This window comes from Delphinus delphis, chromosome 8 (genome assembly GCF_949987515.2).
Source record: "Delphinus delphis chromosome 8, mDelDel1.2, whole genome shotgun sequence".
NCBI lineage: Eukaryota > Metazoa > Chordata > Mammalia > Artiodactyla > Delphinidae > Delphinus > Delphinus delphis.
This window is the reverse complement of record NC_082690.1, coordinates 74,486,022-74,508,198: the sequence shown is the minus strand read 5'-3', so window position 1 is coordinate 74,508,198 and position 22,177 is coordinate 74,486,022. Positions and strand designations below refer to the sequence as shown.

General features: G+C 48.6%; 1 protein-coding gene across 1 annotated transcript in view; it reads right to left on the bottom strand.

The window, feature by feature from the left end:
- Positions 1-22,177, bottom strand: part of NAV2 (neuron navigator 2) — a 401,022-nt gene that overhangs the window by 48,681 nt on the left and 330,164 nt on the right. The window contains exons 16-22 of the mRNA XM_060019685.1: positions 18,920-19,211; positions 17,468-18,170; positions 14,372-14,839; positions 12,267-12,311; positions 9,574-9,734; positions 8,008-8,196; positions 1,618-1,670 (exon numbers count right to left, since the gene is read on the bottom strand). Coding sequence (XP_059875668.1) covers positions 1,618-1,670; positions 8,008-8,196; positions 9,574-9,734; positions 12,267-12,311; positions 14,372-14,839; positions 17,468-18,170; positions 18,920-19,211 — 1,911 coding nt within the window. The remainder of the gene's footprint in view (positions 1-1,617; positions 1,671-8,007; positions 8,197-9,573; positions 9,735-12,266; positions 12,312-14,371; positions 14,840-17,467; positions 18,171-18,919; positions 19,212-22,177) is intronic.

Here is a 22,177-nt window from a genome sequence, read left to right as displayed (position 1 = left end):
CTAGAACAAGAGCTACTGAAAGAGAGGCCTGTAGCTGTAAGAACTCCCAGTGGTTGGCGCGAAGGGGAAGCAGCCAGGAACTGCAAGTGATGGCTTCCTGCAGCTGAGTTCTCACAGGTGGAGGAGCTCGTGCTCTTTCCCTCCCAGGCTGGCTGACGCAGGCCAGCCCCCATTTTTCACTTTTCTGAATGAAAAGTGTGTTGACAGGAAACCCTGGGAACTCCCTGGGAAAACATGGGGTTTGGGCGCTGAAATGTCTGGTGTGGCTGCACTGCACCAACCCTGTGAAACTAGAGTCCCCCCCCGCCCACCTCCGCCCCTCCCACCCCCGGTGCCCTCTGTGCCTCTGGCTTCCTCTTTCGGCAGCAGGCTCCTCTCTCCACCTAAACCACGCCCTCAGGGCTCAGCCCAGAGACTTGGTGCCAGTAAATACCGTGGAAGAAGTGAATCTAGGCAGAAAAGTACCACCTCTGGTCTGGTACCCATGTCACAGAGTTTCATTCTAGACGAAAGGACTCAGTAGATGCAATAGCTGATCGTTAGAAGGCCATCCCTATGCTTTCTTGGATAACGGCTTAAATAACCCCTTCCCAAGGTTACCATATATAAAGTCTTGAAAATGAAAGCCAGGACTTTGATAAAACTTCAGACAAGATGACTAGCAGAGGAAAGAGGTACTGTGGAATTGGAGGGGCAAGGTGGGTAGGAGCAGAAGAGAACGTTTCTAGGTCCTTCAAATCAGACCGTGTCAGCAACCACTGAAGTCTGTTTGCTCACTATAGGCCTAAGAAAGACAGTCAGGGCCTGGGCTCTCTGGCTTAATTCTGGGATGGTCTTTTACGTACAGGGGGCTATCTACAGTCTGTCCCACTACAGAGCCGAGACACCTGGCATTACCAAAAACTGAATTATTAAAACATCTGTCCTCCATGGAATTAAGGGCTAAAGAATTCCCAATTCCTAATTAATCAAATGTTTTTTTTCCTACAGGAATTCCCAAGTTAAAGTTTTTAAGATAGTTATGCACAGAGCTATAAAAAGTAAGCATACTGAATAAATCCAGTACTATATTTGATTGTTTGGCTTTTGTTCAGTAGACCTCTCACTGATGACAGCTGTCATTTACGAGCGCTTCCTCTGTGCCGCATACACTCTATTCATTGCTTTACGTGCATTTTCTTATTTCACGCAAACGTATTTTCTGAACACCTACTATATGCTAGGCCCGGTTCTAGGCACTAGGAATAAAACCAGAAAAAAGTCCTTGTCCTCAAGGAATTTATATTGCAGTGAACAGTAATATTCATAACTTTAATTCTCATTACAATGCCACAAGGTAGGGGCTGCTGTCCTTTCTCCTTTACAGACAAAGAAACTGAGGCAGACACAAAGTCAAAAAAGGCATCTCACACATTCTAACTAGTTACCACTCGAAGCACAATGCCACTTTGACAAAAGTCAGCTCCTGATTTATTGGTTGGTACATCAGTAACTGTTTGTGAATTTCAACCCTTGTTCCCTAATTAATTGATTCCCTTATAATGGAAATACTCTCTCTAGGAGACATGCTATTTGATTTTTGACACAGAGAGCCACACAGCATTGATTTATACTCACTGTAGAATAAATTGATGACGTGCTGGAAACCAAGGAGAGTGAGGATCCATGAACTGTTTAAAAAAAAGAAAAGATAGAAAAGGTGAATTGCACAGTTGGCTACTACGGAGCCGAAAAGGGGAAGGGAAGGAGAAACTCAGCATTAGAGGACATTACCAGGCTTGCAGCAACTTAACCTCATCTTGACCCAACCTTTCCTGGTTTGGTGACAGGTCAGTGTCAAGTAAGGAATAATTTCCTATGGGAGTCATTTCTCTATTACCACATTTTTTTCTTACACCATTCTATATACTACCCCTGCTCCAACTATCAAAATAACACATAATTACTAAGTTATATGTTTCAAGTACAGAGAAATGTCAAGAAGCATTTTCACTGCCATAACCTGTGTGACTCATAATTCTATTACCCAGAGGCAACTTTTACCTGCTCTGTTCCAGCATATTTTATTCCTTTCTTTTTTCTGATGTATTCCCTTAGGGTTAAGATTGGGTTGCATATATATTTTATATCCTGCTAGCAACTGCCATTTGTATAAGCAAAAAGATGAGCTGATTATTTTGAGCACAGGATGCTGGCTGTTGGCCACGGTAAATTCATTCTAGATGACCACGTGCTAGAACCTTGTTTAGAAAACATATCCACAGAAACATAGATTCTTCATTTGATTTCTATCATGTCTACAAAGTGTTCTCTCTTCTGTTTGCGACTGGTATTTTGGGTACCATCCTTGTACCCTCCTCACCCCCTCCTGCCCCCAGCCAATGGAGACATTTTATTTTCTGTTTTCATGTAATTTAAACCATGGTCTTTTCCAGGACTAGGTATTCTGGCTGACTTCTCTTCTTGGAAACCAGATTCTTTAATGACATTTTCTTAGTAATCTCCCAACAACTTGTTTGAAAGACAGAAATATGCCTGTTGAGACATCACAGACCTTCTAATGGGGCACGGCTTCCCTGACCAGGAGTGGAATGCCTCTACCCCACGCTGCGCTCTCACCTGCGGTCTGAGGGTGGGAGGCTGGGGAAGAACTTTCCATGTGTACTATACGGCTTTCACCTACCACCCAAGGAGTGAACTCAACTTGGATCGGCGGTTGGCAGAAGCTACCTGCCCACAGATATCCCAGCAACGGCTCAGCCGACCACTCTGGTGCCTCCACACCGTCTCCCCAACAAAGCTTCCGACCTCCCATCCTTCATTTAGGTGCTCCTGTCGCACTCTGAATCCTGCACGGCTCTCTCAAGCATGGCCTGCGTGGTACTTGGCCATCTCAGAGTCTCTGCCCATTCAGTTCCTTTGGTTTAGGAAGTTTCCCACTCCTACCCATCCAAATCACCAGGATCAGCTCAAACAGCATCTTCTCCTGGAGCCCCATCTCATTTCCCGACAGCCACCGGGATGGGCTTCCTCCCTCCTCTAACCCACACAGCTCTCGGCTTGCACTTCTGGTCCTCTTCTCTCTTAGACGGCGCCAATTGCTCTGAGGCTATCCCTGCACCGTCACTCAGATCCACCCTCTTCAGCAACGCCCGAGGTTCTAGATCTTTTCCTCCTTTCTTTCTCCATCCATGACTCATCTGGCCCATGCGCCTAAAAAATCAGTTGAAGGTGTTAACGGCCAATAATGGCTTTCAGTGTTAATATGCCCACATGTTAACAGAGGCCTCTCATGCCCCAACCTAGCGGCCTAATGGTCCAAAGGGGTAAGTTACTTTAGCCCCACGACACAGACACTAGGGGGGAAATTACGCTGGAGGCCAAGTTGAGGGAAGAGAGGTGACTAGCGCGGAGCCGTCCTTCAATCACAGCACCTGCCAGACGCCCGCTCCGGAGGCCTGCACAGGGCTGCTGCGTGGACTCGGGCTGCTGAGAAATGGAGGTCTGTCTCTTGTATTTCTCTACCTCACTCACATGGATTCACTGATACTGCCTTCAGCAATACCGCAAGACAGGCTTGGGGCCGCAGGCAGAGAGGAGCGCATCCGGCAGGCTTCGGGTGGAGGTAATTATTTTTCTCCGTAATTCATTCCTCTCACTTGTAAATGGCAACAGCGAGGCTGTGGTCCAAAGAAAGAGTCCTTGCTTTCCAGATCAACCCAGAGCTAAATATGGCTGCCTGAACCACTGCAGCTGGCCTTCCTTCAAGAAAACTGAGCCAAGGCAGAGCCCGGGTTACGTGGCTGGGATACTTTTGGACCACAGAATGCTTGTGAGACTTACAAAGCCAGAGCAGCAGAAGCATGCTCCGCAGCTTCCTCCCTATACCTGTACCTCCAAAAATCTGAAGATACAAGGCACCACGGAGAATATCTAGGCCTTCTCTGCCGCTGACTCAGCTGAAACCCAGAGAGGTGGAACAACCTGCCTAAGGTGCTACAGCATTCAGGGGCAGAATCTGCAGACCAGAAATCTGGAGGTGGCTTTGCCCTTGAGTGACCTTGTTTACTGGTATCTGAGGGTTTTTTGTTTTGGGTAAAGCTTTTTGGTATATTTAGAACGGTTTCCTAAACCCCTCATTCAGTCTACATAGGCACAATCTGGGGCCAAACAAGCAAAAAGTGCATGTTTGAGAAGAACTAGAAGGCACAGGTAGGGGTGAAATCACAGGATGGAATGAGACAACTGGGCATACTCCAGCCAATAAAGCAAACAAATGCCTCTGTTGTCACACTTGGGAACCATATATATATCTACGGATATAGATATAGACGTAGATATATGTATATATTCAGCTTCATACTAATCGAGCACTTCCTCATACTACCATTTGAAGTAATCCTCATCATCATAGAGAATTTGTAGGTAATATTCCCAGACAGGGCAGGAATTTCTATCCCTAATGAACACAGGAGTAAATTTAGGTCCAGAGAGGCTAAGCCATGTGGTCAAGCACACACAGCTGGTCAGTAGCAGAGAGAGAAAGTGAGTCTGGGTATTGCACTCTAGTCCTCGCTCTGCCACTGGGGGCTGTGGAAGGAAGGAGTCGGTGAGAATGAGATGCAGTTCTGATGGCTAATGGGCTGCCCTCTCAACCAGCGGAGGAAGCATAACTGAAAATGGCGACCACGCTGATGAAGGTGCAGGGTTTGCTTCAGACACGAAAGAAAGCCCAGCTGTGGCCAAGGAAGAGACAAGTGTAAGGCAGGATTGGGTAGAAACACAGAGGGCTGAGAATCAGGAGTTCAGGACATAGTTTTGGCTGCAAAAAGTCCCCAAGTCACTTCCTCTGTTCAACTTTGCCATAAACAAGATGGGGTTGAAATGGCCCATGGGGAGAAGGATAAAACCAAACATGACAACTGTAACAATAGCTACCACTGAACTGAGTACTTACTATAAACCCCTTTCAAAGTCATTCTGCTAAATGCCTTCCAGGATTTATCTCACCTAATCTTCACTTCAGTCCTCTGAAGTAGGTACAGTTGTACTTATTTTCCACATTCTAGTGAACAGGAAATAGGCTGAACAGGGTCAAGTCCCTTACCCAAAGTCACCTTGCTAACAGTGGAGGTGCCAGGACTTGAATCCAAGTGTAACTCAGGGGCTAGAAACACAGGAGAGCTGCAACAAAGATTTATTTACTAATAAGCTGCTCCGTTTCTGTGGGTTCCATAGGAACTGATTTAGACTGCACCAGTTCTTGGGGATGACTGGTAAAGTCCCTGGATTTTTTTTTCTCCAAAAACATTCATTTGAAAAGTACCTCAAGCATCTCCCTAAAGTGCACTAGTAAAGTTGACTTGAAGATTGCATAATGCATCTGACAGAAAGTAATTTACCTGAAATAACCTTGAAAGGTTGCACCTGGGCCGTGCCTGTACCTCATCTACATATTTATGACTTCCATTTCCTTCAAAATGGAAAGTGCTAATTAAATCCCACAAAAACCTCACTCAAGTACTTGTGCTAATTCTTCCTAAACTTTCTTTCTGCTTTCTGGCATATGATATCTAACTGCCTCTTATCAATATAAGGAGGTTCTATTCGGTCCCAACATGAGATGTGGATTTTTTCCCAACTGTTTCTGCAGTACCAGGAGTTTATACATTCAAGAGGGGGAAAAAAAAAAAAAGTCGTCCCCCAATGGAATTAAAAACACCGAATGGCACAAGCCCTATTTTGTTTTTGTAATGTAATAGCCTTGGAAGAAATAAAATCAATCTGATGTCAAATTTCCCAAAAGATGAAGATGTTACATGTTTCTTAGTATATCGACAGCAGTCTCTACCTCTTCTCCCCAAATTTGATTTTACCGCTGCGCTTCAGTTCCACATCATCATGAATCAGCAGGTTTACAAAAGTCTAGACGCTGCTTGTGGGCAAGCCCTTTATATCAATGTCACTTTGACATCCCGGATATGCCACAGTGGTGCTGCCTGACGGCTTGATTCCAGATGGAATAAAAAAACCCATCTGATGATGATACTGTAACGGTCCTGGACCTTTATGAGGTCAAGTGTGCTTGTTTGGACAAGTTGCAGCACTGAACACGGTTCACTCAGGTACACACGGGACACAGCAGATGAATAGGGCACAGGGCACTCTCCATTCATGAGTCATTATCAGGAGGGCTGGGAAATGCTTTGTGGCCATGCTTGGTTCGCCCACTGATCAGAAAAATGTTAAAGACAAACTGCCTACTCCTTCACCTTACGGTCAACGTGCCCTCCACGATTACGACTGATTTCTAGCTCTTAAATCCAGCAAAACGCTCTCAGTAACTCAGGCTCTGCCCCTCCTTAATCCTCTGTCCCAGTGGGTTCCCACAGATGGATTTACAGACGAGTGTCTGCTCAATGGACGCAAATGATACATAAATCAGAGTGGAGAGAATTAAGGAAGGTTAACCAGGGGGCAACTGCTCTGTAACTAAACTCTTTACAACTTTTGTTAAAAAGAACACTGGGCAGGGCAGAAGCTGACATCTTGCATCTCTCTCCCTCTTGACTTGTTTAGGGGTTTCCTCGACAGTCACAAGTTTATTTGTTCTTTCCTACCAGGAGGACACTGGGCATCTTTCCCCATTCTCACAGGGACCTGGGAGCAGAGGGAAGTGCCTGTGACTCCCCTCCCCACCCCCCATTCTGTTCTGTCACTGGCAGAAAAGGCACAACCAGGGCCATGGCCCTCAGCCTTGGCTCCATTTGCTCCAAGAGTCCCCCCTCCTCTGGCTGGGGACTTCCAGGACATCAATGCTGAAGCTCAGTTTTCAGGCTGTAACAGGTACTAACATTACTGGATTAACATTTATATATATTATCTCATTTAATTCTCATATTTCCATGAGCCTGGTACTCCTACTTCATCAGTGAAAATACAAAGGCACAGAGAGGTGAAGTTAACTTGCCCAAGATCATATACCTCAGAAGTAGTGGAGCTGGAATTCAAACCCTGGTATTATTATCCCATATTCTTAACCATTTGTCACCGGTACTGACACCAATGTCTTATCATCCCCATCTGTGGGAAGCTTTTGGGGGTGGGGGTGATATGCCTTCCCAACATTTTGACTGCTTGCTCACCTAACTCACACTTTGACTGAAGTAGGAAAGAGAAATGAACTGAGTTAGGAAGATGGCTGATGAAGATGCCCACTGTAGTTTTCTGATTCAAATGAACAAAACATAAAAATCCAACACCAAATATTCCCAGTTAGCAAACAAAGAAGGAAAAGGGCAAAACTGAAAGCAACAAACTTAAAAAAACTGGTGCTTGAGAAAAGAAACAGAAAATTCTGGAGCGAAGGGGAGAGGCGTGGCTGCCGACAGCCTCCCAAAGCCATACGGGTGTGTTGGCACAGGGAAGCAAACTCTCCAGTAACTGGCGTTGCCAAGATGGTGTGCCGGCGGCTGAATCTCACAGTGGCAGTGCATGCCAAGAAGCTAGGCCCACGTCCAAGGGAGAGAAGCCTGGAGCGGAACTCGGTCACCCCCAGGGTTCACCCGTGTTTTGTCTTCCCTACAGTCCTTTTTAGGTTTGGTTTTGTTTTGGGTTTTTTTGCGGTACGCAGGCCTCTCACTGTTGTGGCCTCTCCCGTTGCGGAGCACAGGCTCCGGATGCGCAGGCTCAGCGGCCATGGCTCACGGGCCCAGCCGCTCCGCGGCATGTGGGATCTTCCCGGACCGGGGCACGAACCCGCGTCCCCTGCATCGGCAGGCAGACTCTCAACCACTGCGCCACCAGGGAAGTCCTTCCCTACCGTCCTGCGAGGTTAATTAAGAGTCAGACCCTACAATTCAGAGTTCCCCAGCCCCCCGCCCCAGAGTAAGTGGCGAGTTGGAAACTTGTACAGGTGGACTCTTAGGTCAGTGACGTGAACTCGGTATAGAGGACTGTTAACCGCTCTGCACAACGTGAGAGAGGGTCAACCTCCTTGCTTCTTACCTTCTTCAAACCCATCCCGGAATGAGCCCGAGCGGCTCATGGTTCGGCTCTTCTCGTCCAGGGACATGGAGCTGTTCCGGAAGCGGCTGTCCGTGTACGGGTCGTACTGCCCGTCGGCGTTGGAGAGGCTGTGGGTCCTCAGCATGGTCGGGTTGGACAAGCTAATCTGGGTGACAGTGGTGGGACTCGCTGGAAGGAAAGGAGTCAGTCAGAGGGTTGGAGATTCATGTCCTGGCTCAAACCCTAAAGGGGGACGAAGAGGAGGCCGCTTACGATGAGCCATCCCCATCCCCGTCAGCTTCTCTCCCTTGTCTATTTTCTCAAAGGTGGTCACACCGGCACCTGAGTAACACACTTACAGCTAAAAATGAGGGAGGAAAGGTGGGTCAGTTCCAAAGCGAGGCTCTGGGCCTCAGCTTTCCAACCTGGCACATTCAGACAAGCTAGTGTCACCTTCCAGGCATGAGCTAATTACTTTCTGGGCTCATCTGGAACAATTCTCCCTAAAGCCAAAAGCCCAAAATAGTCCAGCCGGGCTTTTGATCACATGGGAAGCATTTGTGCATGACAAGAAGCCCTTGCCTCAAAGAGTTACAGCCAGGAAAGAACAATATGAACACAGGTCTCACTGTCTCAGATGGGGAAGAGTTCATAATGGTGCCGGCAGAGCTTCAGTGCAAAGGGGGTGCATTTACCTTCGCCGAAACTGGCTTTCTAATTAAAATCCTGTCCATTTCAGTAATGTAAGATAGTTCAGAAGTACGCCTTCGGTTCATTAACGATGAGGAGTTAACCCTTACTTGATCAGAAGTCCTGAAAGACTGAGTTTATTATTTACAATAATCAGAAAAGGCTGCCTCTCTAAAGAACGAGAGGAGACTGGAAAAAATATTTCCCTCTCTTTCCGTCTTGGAAGGATCAGCTCTCATCCTGCCACCTTCGTGTAACCGTTCCCAGTCACTTCAGCCAGGACTGTTCTTTCCTTTTTCTAACTGTGTATACTTGCTGTCGGATCATATGCAGTTTTTACACGGATTCATAGAAAGCTTTGGACTGTTCTCTTTTACCTATCTATGAGTCTGTGTGGGTGTTTGTCTCTCTAAAAGAAGCATCCGTTGACATGTCAGCAGGGACCGTGTTACAAATTCTTTTCCTTTCCTCACTGTGCCAGGCAAAGCATGATGTCACCGGTAGGCATTTCCAAGAATATCTGCTCGGTCAAAACCTGATCTTTATTTCCGGTTTAATAAAGCAATGAGGATGACCAAACATGGGATACGCTATAAAACCTACATCTTCAGAGGTCTTAGAATACATTCTTCTCATTCCGTGGATGGTTTGCTCTTTGCTATAACCCCACCTATATCAACCGTGTAGAGAAAATTACTGATAGAGAACCAAGACACATTTTTCTTTTCTTTTGCTATCAATTGCCTATAATCAAACTACACTGCTGAGGGCTGATCAGATACTGAGAGTGATGTGACCACAGGTCTCTTTCAAAATGCAAGATAACCTCTGCCCTAAGGCGCTGATCAACACAGTTAATGCCAAGTAGCTACTCACCAAGCTGAGAAAAGTTGAATCTTGTTCCGGAGGGAGAAGTTACACTGGAGCCAGAGGAGAAAGGAGAGTTGGCGGCCGTGTCCTGCAGGCCTCCTGCAGAGTGGGACCGTAACCATTCTTTTGCGTCTTCTTGTGTGCGAAGCTGGGAGGTGGGGGTGTACCTGGACAGACAGAAATCAGGCTGGGATTAACTACGAACAACGCTTATGAAAATGAGCTCTCTGGAGCTGACGATAAACATATAAAAAGAAAATATACATCCAAAGGTGACGTTTGAAAAATCAGATCGCTACACATCCCGAAACTCACAAAGTTTCTCAAAACCTTTTTTGCCACTTGGCTGTCTTTGGGGGAAAACTGCAATTCCTTTCAGTTTTGAGGGAACTACATAAAGGGAACAAGATGGGTAAACGCTCAAACGAGCCGTCCCTGGGCGTATCTGTAACATGTTGATTCATGACGGTGTCATTTCAAAGCCTCCACCTTGACAGGACTGAAGCAGCAAAACAAGCTGCTGTCAGAGCTCTGAGGAAGTTTTAATTAGATAGCTCATGGCATCTGCATTCTGGAGGGCAAGTAAGTGGCCATGAATCACGGAGTATCAGAAACCAGACACGTAAAGGAAGGTATGAGGAGACCGACGCTGACAGTAGTTACTAGATCTGGTAGAAACCAGTCTTCACAACAGGAACCCAAATCATTGGGTCTCACACAGGGGAGGGTCTTCAGAAGTCACGGGGTCCACCTCGTCATTAATTCTGAAATGTATATTTGGTAATGATTTATTGAACGTCCCCAATGTGCCAGGTGCCTTCACAGACGTTATCTTACTGAAGCCTCGGACTCTCCCAGCAACACAGATGCTATTATTCCTGTTTTACATTCAGGGGAGCTGACGGCCTGCCTTGAATCATGTGCCGAGATTTCAATCCATATTTGTCTGATTCCCAAATCCATTACAGATGCTGCCTGTGGGCTCTTCTCATTATGCCCACAGGCAGCATCTCGAATGTCTGAAGTGCCCCAGCGGCCAGAGTACTTTGGACTTATAAACAGATTACCGTGGGGTTACTACTGATTACGTAAATAGAGGGTCCTCTTGACTTAGGACAAGGTGTTGTCCATGTGTTGGTATTGGATGTGTGTGTGTACGGAGCGGGTGAGCTAGAAAGGGAGTCACAGTGAGAGGGAACATAAACACGATTCTTCCTTAATGTTTTTACTATAGTTGGACTTTCTAGGTCCCATCAATTGCCTGAGGATACCCTGTCACTTACCTCTATTCTGAATTCTTTTAAAAACTGATTTTAACAGCTAGAGCTACATAATTTTCACAGAATAGATCTGCTCCAGAAATATACACACTAGCATTACGAAATGGCGATATTCGAAGATGTGAGCTTCCTCTGGGAGCGACGCTTGCGCGTCAGGGTCAAACTCACGTGAAGAGTGGATATGATTTAAGCATCAGCCTGAGTGCCGACAAGCATGACGGAAACTGTTGAGTACTAAAGGCCTTGCCAACTGCCCCCTCGAAGGCCACCGTGCTGAACTTCCTCCGTCTGGAGGTCAGTTGGGGCTTTTTCAATACTTTTATTCTTAGGTTTTTAGATTTGGCTTTACTCGGAACTCCTGTTGAAAGGAAGCATTGATACCTACCTCCCATTACTGGTCAAAATGCTCTCAGCCTTAAGAACTGCTGGTTATTAACTACAGACATACACGACAGCAACGTAACATTTCATTCCAAGTTCCATGTTTTGCGAAAGCACTTACTGCTTGGTGCGGGGTGAAGCCGATGCTACAAAGAACGAGGTGTTTAGAGAGCGGGAGAAACAACAGCTGTAACCACGGGACATTAAGATCACGGGCCAGGCGTTAGGACTGAAGTCCTTCTGGGTGGCAAAGTGAGGTGGATGGCGTGAGCAGAGGTGACTTATAGCATCTTGTTTCACCAGGACCGGCGCCAAAAACGAGCCATCACTTACAGTGAATGCAAGGACATTCGCTCTTGGAAAGGAAGTCCTTACTTTCTTTTCTTCAATGAAGTCCTTACTTCATTTTCTTACAATGAAGTCCTTACTTCAAGGACTTCAATGAAGTCCTTACTTCATTTTCTTACATCAAAAAAATGAACACACCCATGTCTTGCTGGGCATTGAAAAGTGACCCGATTTTCAATTAGAATATTCAGCCAAGTGCAAAGCACCTGTCCTCAGCAACTTTCTATGGGCCAGAAAGTTAAAAATCTTCAAATTGGCGGGGGTGGGGGTGGGGGGGATATTTCTCTCCTTTGCTCTGTGTCCCGGCTGACAAATCAACATGCTACAAGTCATATCCTTTCTCTTGGAAGACAGCCCGTGAATGGAATGGTCATGGCAAAGTGATCAGCGATTAAACCCACTGGCCCCAGAAGAAGCGGTCACCGCTCTCCGGGCTCGCTCAGGGATGGCTGTCATGAGATGGTCTGACCACAGTAAGCCTGAAAGAGCACAGCCTCTGCTCAAGCAAAGAAGCCGACACACAGAGAGATGAGAACGAGAGGGTTGCGCGGGGAGCCATCGTCCAAAGGGTCCTGCTGCCAAAGCGGGGACCCCCAGCCCGGCCCGAGCCCCACCAGCCACGAGAGAGCCGCACAGCCAAGCCCCAGAGCCACACCAGATGGCACGGATGCAAGGAGAAAACACAGATACCTGAGTCCTTTTTTAGGCAAAGTGTTCCTATCAAGGTGCGGGTCACTGTAGGAAAGTTAAAACAAACATAAGAACCTCAGAGAAGCACAGGGAAAGCAGGCCATGTGAGAGGGGAGAGGCTAAGGACGAGCCAAGAGATCTGGAGGAAGAGACTCACTTCACCAGGGAGGGGTCCTCTGCATGCAACACATCCACAGCCACGGGAACAAAGGAAGCCCAGGCCTGCGCCCACACCCAGGCATCCTCCACCCCCGTCCCCAGGAGGCCTGATCCACTCGGCCCCAACTGCTCCACCTTTTCCACGGGTTCAAAGCCCAGCTCAGGATCTGCCCCCCATCTGGAAGCAGAGCCCATGCCTTCCGCGGCAGAGAGACACGCCGGGCTCCCCGCACCCCTAAGCACTCTGGCCCGCCACCAAATGCCACTGGCGATGACTTCAAGTGAGAGAAGGGACTTGCTGGAGAGTTTCAAGAGGCCAGCAGTCTGCATATTTGGAATTCATCTGGAACAAGTGAATTCCAGGTCCCTCTCAGTTTCCGAGGCTGTCATTGGGCGGAGCTAGGAGCTGAGCCCTGGGCAGAGTCGGGGCACGTTACGACCTGCTGGCTGATAAAGTCACAGCATTCAGATTTCCAAGGAGCTAGGTTTAAAGGCTTGGTCTATGAGTCTGACAAAAGCAAAGTTGTCGCTGTTAATGGGGTGAAGAGGGTTTTCATGAATTTTTTCCCCCTGGCACGAAACAACATCTGCTCATTACGTTTGGCCAAGCCATGGCTTCCCCACAAACTCAAGGTCAAGATCCATGTCTGAGGCCCACCCTCAGGGCATCTGGGGGCCAACAACACTCCACATATTCTTCTTACAGAAAACGGGCACACAGAACACCACAGCCTGCGAGACACAGAGCCAATCCGCAGCAGAGGCCTTTGAGAGGGCAAAGAGCCAGCTGCGTGGGGAGCAGGGGTGTGGGAGACAAAGGTGAGGGCCGCAGAGCCGTGTGGTGGGCGGCAGGTCACTTCTGGGCTCGCAGGCGGAGGGGAGAGAGGAGAAAGGGCAGGAAGCTGGGAAGCAGGAGCATGCCACGGGGAGGCTGAGATGCCAGTGAGGGCTTCTGCCGCCCCTCGCCAGGTGGCAGGCTTGAGGTTCCTTCCCAAGCTGGGAGAGGAGGGGCCAGCCCCTCTCCACCTGTTTCTGAGTTTTGTGGGCAGCGGAACAGACCCTCACAGGCATGTCTGGGGGGTCACAGAGCACACCGGGGCCACGAACACAAGCGGAAGCCGCAGGCCAACAGCCTCATACAAGACATCTGGCTTGACACAGGGGGGCAGAGGAAGCTAGAGGCTCGGTGGCGTCCCCGGCCTACAACGTCATTACCTGTCCTGTTTCCTGGGCAGAGTACTTCTGCAGAACTTAGGGCTAGCGGCAGGGGAAGAGAGAGGGCTAGAAGGCCAGGCAGGTGGAAAACAAGAGAAGGTGCATTAGATTGGAAGGAGGGGGTGGGGTTATTATACACGACTAGGACGTTTTTCTCATTTCCAGAGCTGATACTGGCTTTCTTCCCCATGTGGAGAAAATGGACATGTATCGCTACTGCGGTGAGATTCAGAGCTTTGAGGACAATTCTGGTTTCTTGATTTCCTATCGCTCTGGCCTGCGGCCCTTCAGTAGGAGGGTGTCTGCCCCGAGGACCAGCGTGTGGACTGGGCTGCTTAAGGAACATCCCACCACACGTTCCGCAGCTGCAGCCGCCCCCTGCTCGGACAACACAATTACAAGGGGCAGGGAAGGAGGCAGTGATGAGCAAACAATAAAAAGGAAGGACTTCGAAAGCGGAATGCCCTTTCAAAAGGCAGCATGAAATCTGCCCGCAAGAGACTTCCAGCAGCTCCATGCACTGAGAAAAACCACAGTGAAAAAGACAACAGGAAGCAGAGCCAGGCTTAATCCATCCCCAACTGGCTTCCCTCTGGAGAGACGGCAGTGATCAGGAAGAGAGAAATCTCCCAGCAAAGGTGAGCTAACACTTGGGCTTCCTGACATAATCTTTGGACTCCCGGAAGGGCGTCTTTCGGGGAGATAAAGGCAGCCAAATACACAGCACCAACCTTTCCGACAGTGTGGTCTTCACACTGTTGGTTCTGACAAAGGGGGTCAGGGCGTCATCCTTAGAGGCGGCAATGAGGCCGGTGGAGGAGTTGTGACTCAGCGCCCCTCCGCTGCCCAGGGAGATGTCAATGGACTCGCAGCTGGTGTGGAGGCTGCTGACCGACTGGAAGCCCAGGCCGTCCTTGCTAACGGCCGAGGAGCTGCTGGCGTTGGTGCCCCACGTGAGGCTGTTGGAGGGGCCCGAGTGGGCGGAGCTGGGGCTGGAGGCCAGGGGGGACTGGGTGCTGTCTGCGTTCTTACTGTAGAGAGGGCTGCTGCTGCCGCTGCTCAGGACGCCGCTGCCCGAGGGGGACTCTAAGTTACCTTGCTGGCTCAGGGTGGCATGAGGGTTGGAGATGACCACCGAGTTTTTCATGTTTTCGGCTGTGGCGATGGGCACTTGCTTGGTAGGCTTCCCACCAAAGAGTCTGCGAAGAGACAAAGGTTTACACGGGTTGAACACCCAAAGCCCAGGGACGCCGGCCGTCAGAGGAGGGCAGGGCACAGGAGCTAGTGAGAGTCCCTGGGGAGGGAGGCGCAGTCCTTTCTACAGCTCGAGGCGCTCCCCTGGGAAAGGCTGCCACACAGCGGGCCAGGGCACTGGTGGAGCAAAGGCTCCACCTTCAAGTTCTAGGATGCTGCTGAGACCTTGGATCTACCTGAGCCAAAGGGAGACGGGGAGTAATTTTCTACAGGCCTATCCCTCACTGGTCCAACATCTTGCTTTCCTTTCTTTCCATAAATAGAGTAACTAGAAAACTGCCCTTGCCCAGGAAACATCTCAAGGGAAAAGACCACCTTTGTATCCATGACCCCAGGCACAAAGCAGGCACTCCGTTTATGACCGTTCAGCTCCAAAGGAGTTGGTTTCTTTGATCTCTAAGCAAACATGCAGAATCAAGAACAGGAGGCTGGATCTGGAGGCAGCCTGGGCAATGCAGCCTCTCAGATGTATTCTCACATGAAAGCCCAGCCTAAAAGATGTGTCTTTTAGGTCCAGAGAGCTAGTACTGTCCAGTGATACACACAAACCTTGTGGGGTTCACAAGATGTTCAACCAGACACGCTGGGTGTGAACTGTGTCTCTGTGATAGACACACAGAAATGCCATTGCATGTCATCTCCCCCACTGCTCATGACCACAAATGTGCTGTCAGAACACAGGGAATGGCACAGACACTTCCCTCTTCTGTTGGCAGAGGGTTCTCTGGTAGGATGGAGAAACTGTCTTAAAGTCGAAGGACAGTACATACTCTAGAAATGTAACGGCTTTATTCTATCCACTAAAACTGTCATGGAACAGGTATCTCCGAAAAGAGACGATACTACTACATACTATGATAGGCAGGTTGCCTTTCACCCAGCTAGTCAAAGTGGTGTGAGTTTGACCTCCGACCTCTCCAAACAGTTGTTACAAATCCCAATTGTTGTAAAAATAAACAAACGCATAATCAACCCTCACTACAATGTCTGGTGACAGAAGAGGAACACTTTTTGCCTGGTGACAGAGAAAGAACTATCCTGTTGCAGAACCTTGGCTTTAGAGTACTTACACACCTCCAGTGTCAGGGACCTCACTACTTTATACTTTGGAGGCTAACTGGCTCCGTTGCCAAGCACTTCCAATTGTTACAAAACCAAAATCTAACCCACCTTCTTCCAACTTTTATGCCTTGCTCCTAATCCTGCTATGTGTAACTACACAGAAAAAGCCCCATCTTTTGTCTGTTAGTCCTTCAAACCATTTGAAGAGAGCTACCACACTTCACCTAAGGTTCCTCTTCTTCATACTAATGCACAACGAGAGAATTCAGAACACCTTAACAATTCAGGAAAAATGTAATTGCTAGGAGTGGGCTGAAAGGTGCTCAATTCACAGCCTAAGAAGCTGCATGCATTTTCAAGTATTCTATTACACTAGCCTAAGGGTCTAATAAAATGCCTTTGTAGTTACTAAAGGAAATCTATAATACCAAAGAGCGAATATTACATATAATACTTGAGGCAAGAAGCAGAGAAAATTCTCATTTACAAGGCAACCTGTTAAAACAACAAAGAGCAGCCCAATAAGACTTTCCCCTGAAAAAATAATCATTACTGAAATTCTAATAATCAAGTCTAGACAAAGAACAGTGAACTGCTGCATTATACCTTTCATGTGGAATGCTTCTTCTGAAGGCTTTGCAAACATTCCCATTCATCCCCAAATATGTACATGTGCACATAATTTTTATTTTTTCACTGCTAAGTTTTCTATCCTTGGACTTACTCTTTCTTATGACAAGAAATTTCCTGAAAAGGTAGGATGAACTCTGCTCTATGCAGCTGCAGTTTAAAGCGAAGAATCAATTTTAACGTACAAATTTCCACCCGTTGTGGAAGTACAGGAAAATGCCTTTTTCAGGTAATAGGAAATCAAATTCTCTTTTTCAAAAACGCTTCTGCTTTGAGTTGTTCTTTTTTCTTTTTTTAAAGGAAGCTAAAATTTCAGACACTGATTTGGAATTACGCGTGCAGTATAAAAAAGTATGCGGGGGATACTGGACTATTTGGGGAAAAGATGTGGCCATTATGCCACTGCCTGGCATAAAGATGAGGAATCTGAGCCACAGATTAAAAACAAAACTGCTTCCAGATCTAAGGGAGTATTAGGATCTCATCTTCGATGGTAGCTAACTTTTATTGAGCACTTACTATGGGCCAGATGTAGCTACATAGATTAATGGACACAAGAACCTGTAGGTAGGTATCATCATCCCAATTTTACAGATGAGAAAACGGAGGCAGAAGTATTAAGAGAGGTTACATGGTGGCTAATTAAGGTGGACCTAGGATTCAAACCCAGGATGATTGATTCCAGAGGCTTATGTTTTTCACGCCAACATGGGAAAATAATCAGTTGAGCAGAATTGCTGGCAGCATCCAACCAAACAGCTTTACCCAAGGACTGAAGTGGAGAAAACCAGAGGCGGCTTCAGCTAAGAAAACAGGAAGTTATTAATCCAGGATGCCACTCCACGTATTCCAGTTCCGCTCAGTGCCATTTACCCACTTACCTGCGGAGCGTGGGAGAGGCCACATCAGGGTACTTGGCCCCTGGCTGGAGAGTGGCCTGAGCCGCACTAGACACAGGCTGGGCTGCCGGGTTCACCTTCACTGAGTTACAGGAAGCCACGCTCTCGTTGTCGGATGAGATGCCTTTCTCCTTATCGGTCTGGTTGACCAGACCTGGCAGAGAGCTGCCCAGGGCTGTCTTGGAAGGCTCCCTCAGCTTGGGCACCGGCAGGCCTGCTGACTTGCTACTGATGTTGGAATCTATGCTGCTGGTACTAGACCTGTTCCCAGCCCCATTCCGGCTGGTGGATTTACTGGGCCTTGGCAGACTCCGGTACTGTAAATTTGTCCGGGAGCTAAGAGACAGATACCCATCATCCTGATTCTGAGCCCCATCCATGCTTGTCTTCCGACCGGTGGACCGACCGACAAGTGCAGACGACTTTGGGATTTTGCCCAGTGTGGCTGACCTGCTGGTGACAGTGGCCCCACTGGCTGTGATCATGGCCAAACCAGCGGCAGAGCCACTCTGCTTCTTGAACCCAAAGCTGTTGGCGTTGGCAGTGGGCGTCCTGGAGCTGCCGGGGAGGGGTTTCTTGGATTCATCACCACTGCTGCGGCCAGCATCTGACGGGGAGCGCTTCACCTGGGAGGCTTTGGGAGACAGCCTTCCTTTCTCAGACACCTTTGCATCATCTGTTTTTCCTGAGAGAGAGATCAGAAAGGTTAGCCTGCAGACCAAGAAGTCAGCTCCGCCAGCTGACTGTTTAAAATTCTCCCCTCCTCCAAAGAACTAGCTCGCTTTCTCCTGGGGGAAAGCAGTCCCCTTGGAAGACAGAGGAAAGAGCTTTTTATAAAGATAAGCGCGTCTACAACTGTCACCGTGAGGCTTTTAGGGGATGTCAATGGTTTTCCTCATTCGCAAAGCAGTCTAGATTTACCCAGAATAAAGCAAAGCCAGCCAATTACTGATATGTCTGGGAAAGAGACCTTGTGTTTTATTGGCCATTCTCCCTCTGTCCATTGAAAAGCTGTCCCTATCATTTTCAAGGGGTACCCCACCTTCCTGCAAAAACACTGCCCTCCTTTACGTACATCCTTAAATCATGGACAACGTCAATTCAACACACCGACAGCTCCTAACCACGTGCTCTTGAATAGCCTTCACTGGGTATGTTAGCTCTGACCCAGCACATGCTTAAACCGATTCAACATGTCTCGGCAGTTGAACCATCTTCAGAATTTCAGAGGCTCTCATGCTTACATACTTCCACTTGGAGAAAGGTAAGGATGTGAACCTTTCTGAAAGCTGGCTATGAGCAGAGTCTGTCTAAACCCTAAGAAGAAATACCTGTGCATTTTATAGGGATTTAAAAATATCATCAAGCCCTCGCTAGAGTGACTGCGGTTCAGGTTTTGAAAATGACAAGTGCCCACACATGCCTCTGACTCACCAGTTCCTGGGGTCTTCAGCGTGCCTGCCGGGGCAGCCGGCTTCGTCCTCGGCATGGTGATGCCCACCTGAGCTGTCATGCCTCGCCGCCACGAGCCTGTCTGAGAGATGACGGGGTTCTTCTTGCCCGACGTGCTTTTGTCCGACTCGTCAGACACATCAGAAGGATTCCGCCTCCACTTCGACCCCGGCTCCATCTTTATGCCGCTGTCTGACCCTCCGTCTGACTTCTTGACGTCATCGCCGGACCACAGGGAATTCCTCTCCACCTGTGAGTGCTTCTCAGCGTCGGTCTGCGAAGAAGACCCTCTGAATTAGTCTTTCTCAAACCCCAGGCTAGAGGGCCCCTCACCCCAGAGCAAAAATGCCCATGCCCTGGACAAGTTAAGGGAAAAATAACAGACGACTACTTTAAAATGTTTGGGCCTTGTACTCTGGTTATCTTGTTAGGAAGCCTGATATGTTGGGTCCAAGGAAGGTAAAGAATACGAATATGTCCTAAAAGGGAGTGAGGGAGGAGAGTAAAAAGAGCCAGAGGAAAACGAGGGACAGAGCCCCATGGAGGAGAACCAGTGGACGGAGCTGTGACAAAAATTCAGGCACCAGCTCTGCCACTTGGCGACCAGCCTCCTCGAGCTCCGGCAGCCCGAGCTCTACCCAGCTCACGGCCTCCCAGCCCATTTCCCTTTGTTCAAGAGCTCCCGATCACTCCAGTGGCAGCCAGATCTCTGGATCGAGCACAGCGCTACAGTCTAACGCACCGAGAGCGAGCGAGAGAGGGCGGCTGCTAGCTCCCCTCGAATCAGGGAGAGAGAGGGGCCGAGAGGAGGCGAAGCCTCAGAAGCCACTTCCTCCCCACGACACCATGTGCTCCCACCCAGCTCCATTCATATGCCGCTGCTGCCTCCTCTTGTGGGATTTTGTGCAGACGGGGGATATAATTAGCCAGCTTTCTTTGGAAGAGGCCTGACCTGCTGGCCACGGAGCCCAGGAGGGGACAGAAGCGTGATGGTTAATCATTTGCTGCAGTTAAAAGCCATAACTCGCTAACCAGAAAGCTTTGGGGGCCTCCCTAGGGGTTGGGGCCAGTCTGAGCAGATTTCAGCGGGGAGAAGCAGTGCAGTGAATGGGGAAGGGTGGTCAGCAACAATTTAGGGCGGCTCCCCTGCGACACAGGTCCCATATTTGCTGTACTTAACTACCAAGCGTGGGCAACACCAGCAAGGCAGCAAATCAAAACGACCCCCTGGCAAGAATCTGGCCTGATGCTCGTCACTCGAGATTAGTACCGATGGCTTCCTGCACGGAATACGCTGGCAGAGTGGGAGCAAAGATACATACAGACAAGCAGCCCAAGTTCAATCGCCTCTCTATCGCCACCACAGCCTCCCCCCTCTCCCTCAGCCACCTCATGGGTGCCTTCAGTTGTTTGGTCATTCCTCAAACATCTCCACGAGGGACCAGGCATAGAGAGGAGGACAGAAACACTCCTGGGGTGCAAGAAGCTCGTCGTTCAGCTATGGCAAAGGACAGAGACAGAGGCGTCCCCACAGCAGGCACGCAATCAGGCTTGGTGAGGAAATGAGCAAATCGGTCGGCGAACACATGCTTCTCGAGCTACAGCACACTTTAACAAAACGACCTCATCCGATCCCGACCGCTGTCTGGTCAAGGAGGGTAAGCAGGTAAGTAGAACTGTCTTCATCTCAGTTTTACAGAGAAGTGGAAACTCACGGTACTCGCTCCGTGTCCCCACTACACCAGCCCGTGTTCCTTCCTCTAAATCTTCCAGTGTAGTCATTCAACCAGAATTTCCTCCATGCCCGTGGTTTGCCGGGCACTATGGTGGGTCTGAGGACCTGTGAGTAAGATTGGTTCCCATCCCTTCTGAAGTTTATGATCCAGTAAAAGAGGCAGGGATTGGAAATATAAGACAAATAAATGGAAAAAGACAAGGAGTCTGAGAGAGAATTACAGGCAGTGATGTAATTTAGATTATGATGATGGGGGTAAGGTACAGTGGTCTGGTAAGGCCTTTTTGAAGAAGTGTCCTAAAGAATGAGCAGAAACTTACCGAGAGAAGAGTTTAGGGAAGAGCATGCCAGGTAGAGGGAAGAGTATGTGCAAAGGCCCTGAGGCAGAAAATATCTTGGCTTTGGAAACATTCACTCAACAAATATTTACCGGTACCGCTGTGTGCCAAGCAAGCTTTTGGGTACTGGGAATACTACAATTAATGAGAACAAAATATCAATACGAATCATGAACCTCCTGGAGCTTATGTTCAAGTACATTCTAACACATTCTTTTACACTCTAAGAGGTACTGAAAACTTAGTACATACCACATCCTGGGGTACTGCATTAATTGTTCCTTTAATGCTCCTATAAGTTATTTTCCCTGATCAAATTATAGTGATGCTAATAGTAGGAGCAGTAACAATTAAATTTTACTAAACATTTACTATGTGCTAGGCACTGGGCTAAAGTGCTTTGCATGTACCATTTAATTTAATCTTCACCAGAAACCTATGAGGAGGTTATAGTTCGTAGTCTCGATTTTACATGAGAACACTGAGGCACAGAGTAGAAAGGAAAATTGCCCAAGATCACACAGTGCAAGGATTCCAGGGAGCCTGAGTGCAGAGCCCATATTTTAGCCATCAGGCTATGCTGCCTTCCTGGAGAACAAGTCCAAGGACTTGAGGATGCTGCATGTCCAGGGGCACCTAACATAACACCTACACCCAGTAGATTCTCCTTCCACCCTGGCTGGCCGGTGGTTCCCCAGCTCCAATTCTGGAGCAGTTCCAGCCTAGCCTCTGGGTGGGACCTCCAGAACTGATTCCACCCCAGTGGCAGAGAGAGTGCACACATCCCTGGTCTGGGACTACAGTTGAATCCCCCTCTGGAAAGAACAATCATCCAACCATCACAGCCCCGCAATGTATGTGGTCCAGGGTGGTAGGCTTCCCAGCTGCTCTCCGCACAGCGGCCTCTGCCCCGGGACATTACACTGGCTGTGAGTTCACATCTCCTTAGCAAATCCCTGCTGAGCTGTGTGCCAGGTCATGTGGTGGCACCAGGAGGGATTAAAAGATGAAGAAGGGCCAGGCTCTCTGCCCCCAGAGCTTACAACAGGAGGGCCAGCAGGACAGCCACATGGGATGTACAAAGAGCTGCACCCTCCCCTTTGCCAGCTGTGCCCATCTCAAGTGGTACCTCCTTTCTGTAGCTACTCCTACTGTAAGCCCACTTAC